Raw genomic sequence first — 5,124 nt, 5'->3', positions numbered from 1 at the left:
CAGGAGACTTTGGAGGCACTTTTCCCTGCCTGCACCTGCCCTGGGCTGCTCTGGTCCCCAGGGCTGAGCCCACAGCTGAGCAGATCGTGCTCTTGGTGTGCTGGGTTACAAGGTTTGCTCTTTTAAAAGTATTTCAGTGTAAAAATGAGATGGTGCTGCTCATGGGAGGAAAAGAAAAATTAAAAAAAACCCCAACCCCAAAACAAAATCTCCCCAAATCAAACATGCAAACACAGTGCAGAGCCGTTCACCAGGAGGGTACCAAAGATGAGGGCTGCCCAAAAATGACCCCGAGAAGCTTTGTCATGCCCAGACAGGGCATCCCCAGAGGGCTCACAGCCTGGCGGACGTCCCTCTCCCGCTCAGCGGCGAGGTTCATCGCCATGCAGAAGCAAACAGCGAGGCTCTCTCCTGAGGAGCTGACAATTCCCACTGCGAGGAATTCCAGCAAGAGCTGTCACAGCTGCAGTCTGCTTGGGAAGAGGCGGCTGCCGCTCCACACCGCGCCACCAAGCACAGCTTCAGAATCTTGCAAAAAAAAAGTCGGTTTTAGACGTTTGAGAAGACAGCAACAGCCAAATGCCTTCCTGAAAGCCACCACCTAAGCAGCAAACCAGAAAGTAAATTCCCGGAATTGAAGTTGCCACAAAGCTAAAGTCACGAAACAAAGAGACGGGGGCTTTTCGAGGCCACCCTCCCACTAGTCTTCCCCCTCAGCAAGCTCTCCGGGACAGCCTGCAGGGGTTCGGGTTATCGGTGCCGCAACACCGAGCTGAGCAGGGTTTGCCGGCTCATAACCCTCTCACCTGCAGGTTCTATCGACTCCCAATACACCACGAAAGCCTCACAGCACTTGGAAAATGCAGCTGTCGTTGCCCATTAGCTTCACGAGCTCTTGGTGCAGACATGCAAAGCAGCTCATGTGCCACGGCTGACGGCACTTGCCTTCTTCCTGCTACCGAGAAATGTTCCCTCTTAAAAAACAAAATCAAACAAGAGCAACCCCACCAAAGACTTACAACCTAACCCTTGTGAAACATTTCCAGTTGTTGGGATACAAATATACTTTTAATATGTGTATTGGCAAAGAGTAACTCTCATCGTAATGCAAAAAGGCAGGACTACGTGGACGGAAAATTTTAAAAGTTGCGTCTCTCCATCGCATTCCATGCCCAGCTTTGTGAAGTTCACAGGCTTTCTGTCTGGATGCGTAAGAATTTGTCCCGGTCAGCAAACCAATTAGCATATCCTCCTCTTTGGGAGCTTTCACATGGATAAAATATATACTTTAAGGTTGGAAATTGGGTTTATAGGAGCCAGAAGGATTCCGGACGGCAGACGGTGGCTCGCCGCAGGAGCACCGCCTTTAAAGCTTCCGAAATCCAGTTCCTCGTTAAAGGATGGGAGATGAGCTGTACGAATTTTTACATTTATCTAAAGGCACGTTGTGAAAAATCTGCTTCATTTTAGTACTATATTAATGTACAGGCATCACTCCCTCCTGAATGGAGAAAGGGGGAGGGTGGGAATTTATCTTACATAAATCCCCAACGTGTCCTGTCTAATATTTATAGCCAGCACGGAACGACTTTTTTTTTTTTCTGAGCTGCAGAAATAAAACTGTCAGCTTAGAAGATGGTCTTTTTATTTTATCGGTTTCCAGCCTGATTTCAAATCGAGAATAGGAAAAAAAAAAAAAAGCCTAATAAAATCTTTTCCATTGATCCCCGAGATGCAATCAAAGACTCCAAAAAGCCCAGGATGGCTGTTGGGCTGTGCCGGGCGGAACATGCTCCCAGTTTCCCATTTTTTTGGCCCAAACCAGTGATACAGCCACGATCCCACCGGCATCTCTTGGGGCAAGCCCGACCTTCCTGGGGCTGCTCTGGGTGGATTTCCCCTCTCTCCTCCGGAACAAACCCAAGCTGCTGCCCAAGATACCAAAAACATTATTGGCTGAATAATGAGAGGGTGATCTCAGAGAAAGTCTTTACGGGACCCTGAGGCTACCAGAGCAAACCTTGACACGATTACAAGAGATGTTTAACCTCAACGCGTTCGGCCGCCTCCCCACGGCGTGCGCCTGCCCGCTGTCGGACCCCTCGATCCTTAGATCTCATCTAATTAGGAAATCACTGCAGCAAACACCTGAACTCACCTCACAGACTGCAACTACGGCTACAAAAATGCGCTTGCAGGAGAACTGGGGTTTTTACGCATCCAGGTCTATAAACGGCATTTCAATATTAATTAATTCAAAGCAGTTAGAGAGAAATTAATTTATGCAATTAAAAATTATTAGATTAAAAGCAATTTTTTTTTAAAAAAGCCCTGTCCTGTTGTGAGTAATCCTGTGCTCCACCGTGTGATTTTGACACTTTCAAAATGAGGAGACTTTTCAAATCACTAGGCTTCATGTAAAGTAAAGGAGTAATTAGATACCAAAAACAATAATTATCTCGACGAGAGACAGAGAAAGCAGGCAAGTGTAAACACACTAAATGCAGACCCACGGAAGGAATTGTTATGCACGAGCCAAACGTCGTTGCAGCCAAGCAGAGGCCCCTGTCCCCGCCGAGTCCCTGCACACACAGACAAGGCAGCCCCCGACCTGTCTCGTTACCGTGGCGGTGATAAAGGTTAATCAAGCACAAAGCGGGAAGCAGCACACCAAGTCTCTTTTTTTTTCAATTTTCTCGGTGCGGGTATGTATCCCCCAAGCCAGGCCGAAAGAGCAAACGTGAATGAATGACACCTCCCAAGCAGCGGAGCTCGCTGCGGGACGCTGGAGGCAATTTGGAGCCGGCTCTGGGGGGCAGGAGCGCTCGGGCACTACATGCTGCGGGCATCTCATCTGCCTATCCTGAATTTTGAAACCTCAGCTTGCACAGTCTCTGTAACCTTATCTTTACAGAAGCTAATTTAAAAAAAAAAAAAGACAAAAAAAAAAAAAATGGACTGAAGCCAAGGTAACGAGCCAGCCAGCCGAGCCCCTGGAGCGCAGCTGAAGGGCAGAAGCGACGTCTTTCCCCACCAGAACATCGTGAAGGTGCCCAGACCTGGATTTTCATTTCCGTGCTGCTCTGATCTGCGCTCGCAGCTGGCACGAAGGGAGCAGCGCTTCCCCGCCCAGACGCACCGCTGCTGAAATATCAGCTATCAGCAGGTACCGAGTTGTCTTAATCCTGCCTAAATCCTAAATCTACTGCGCCCACCTTTCTATTAATCTTCCCATCCTATCAAACGGTGAATTTTCCCCAACGCCAGCTGTGAGGCGAGGCGCGACAGACGGCAGCTCACTGTCCCCCTCTGAGGTCCAGCGTAAAAGGGATTGTCGACGAAATGAGATGTTTAAGGTAGGGCAAAAAATCGCATGTTTTGAAATGGTAAGAAAGCACTTTCAACAGAATTCGGTTGTTTTTAACTGTGAAACACCAAACAGTAACGCCACGCTGTAAACTGAGGTGAACAGTGCCAACTGGGGATCTGTAAATCAGATTTAACTTTGAATTCATGGAAAACACTAGCCCCAATGAGGGCAGAGCAGCGAACGGGCACGCGAGAGGTGGAGAAACAGGAACAAGCCCATGCGGCTCCGCGGAGAGGCTCGCCCATAGCTGTGACCCTGCTGGTCCCACCAACAGCAAAGAGAAACAGCAAAACCCTGTCTCCAGCGGGCGGAGAGGGCAGAGCAGCCGGGTTCTGCACCAGGCTCCAGCCTTCCGCCGCTTCACCTTGGAGAGAAACCGTCGGGTGAGACACAGCTCCGCTGCCAATTCAGACAGACTGCGGTGCTGAGCTAGATGTCGAAGTAAAGCTGAGGTTAAGGGGAAAAGGAGAGAGAGAGAGAGACCTGTTCAGCCTAAAAGGAAGAGAGGAAAAAGACCAGCAGAAAGACCGATCCCTGGGGTGACGAGCAGAGAGCAGCGCGATGTCGTTAAACCCGTGAGCCACATGTGCGGTCCTTCTCCCCCTGCAAGCCAGAGCGAGACCGGGCGTCCCAGAGTTCTCCTTCCCCAAAGCTGAGGAGCCGCGACCTCCAGAGCAGACCGAGGAGCTGCGGGCACGACCCGCGGGCACGAGCCGGAGGGGAGGGACGCGCGCGGCGCGGCCACACTTACAGCCTTTGGCTTGAAGGGAGGCTGGATCTCCTTGCGCTCCAGCTTGTCCCAGTCGATGTAGCGGAAGAAGGCGTGCTCCTTGATGTCCCGCTCCCCCTCCGGGCCGCATCCCAGGCGCTTGGCGGGGTGCTTGGTCATCAGCTTGGGGAGAAGGAGAGAAGAAAGAGTCACACGCAGAGCGTACAACTGTTTCCCAAAGCGCCCACCCAGAGCAGCCCCGGGGTGACAGGGCTCCCGCGCCCTCTGCGCGCTTTCGGCGCTCCGAGCTGAGGACGGAGGGAGCGGCTCCAGGGACAGGGAAGGTTCTGGGCTGAGCAGAGCGCAGGTACCTGCGCTGGATGGGACAAGCACATCCCCTTCTCCTCTGGGAAAGAAATTAGTTTGTCAAGAAATACCATCGGGGTGCTGGGAGAGCCCCGCTGCAGCCCGCTACAGCACGGGGAGCAGGATGCCGCTCAGCGGTCCCTTTGCTTGGTAGCAAACTTCTCAGCATCTGCTTGATTTATTTTAAAGGCCACCAATTTCTTGTAAAGGTTCTTCTTTTAAAGGTTTGGCGAACAACCTGCCCTCAAGAAGCAGAACCCCCTCTAGAAGCAGAACCCCCCCTCCTCTAGATTCAGACGAGAGTTGTAATGAAAGAGTCAATCTGAAGGAAAAAAAAACACCAAGAGCCCATTAATGTTGTTTATCATCTAAACTTCTCTTGGCTGGCTCAGTACGAAAAGCGCAACAGGCCTTGGGAATTAAGGGTGGCTGTCCAAACATTAATATCCTGGGGGCATTGTTGGAGCTGTGGTCAGAGATCAGGTGGAGATGCCAGAGATGTGTAAGATGTTGATAAGCACGGAGAATATGAGCCGTGCACCTGTAACGAAATGACTACTTTAATAAAAGCAGGGCAGTCAAACTCAAGCGCCGAGCTGTGCGGAGGCTGCAGCCAGCCCAGCTCTGTGTCCCAGGGCTGTGGGGCTGCAAGAGCCCCCCGCTGCCCCCCTGGCAGGGA

At 51.2% G+C, this 5,124-nt stretch overlaps 1 protein-coding gene across 1 annotated transcript in view; it reads right to left on the bottom strand.

Annotated features, from left to right (window-relative positions):
- Nucleotides 1–5,124, bottom strand: part of LOC104276755 (protein kinase C beta type) — a gene marked incomplete at its 5' end in the record, with an annotated part of 35,842 nt that overhangs the window by 6,492 nt on the left and 24,226 nt on the right. The window contains one exon of the mRNA XM_009873180.1: nucleotides 4,122–4,262. Coding sequence (XP_009871482.1) covers nucleotides 4,122–4,262 — 141 coding nt within the window. The remainder of the gene's footprint in view (nucleotides 1–4,121; nucleotides 4,263–5,124) is intronic.

The sequence above is a fragment of the Apaloderma vittatum genome, unplaced genomic scaffold, assembly GCF_000703405.1.
Source record: "Apaloderma vittatum isolate BGI_N311 unplaced genomic scaffold, ASM70340v1 scaffold27817, whole genome shotgun sequence".
Lineage (NCBI taxonomy): Eukaryota > Metazoa > Chordata > Aves > Trogoniformes > Trogonidae > Apaloderma > Apaloderma vittatum.
This window is presented reverse-complemented; position numbering and strand designations above follow the sequence as displayed.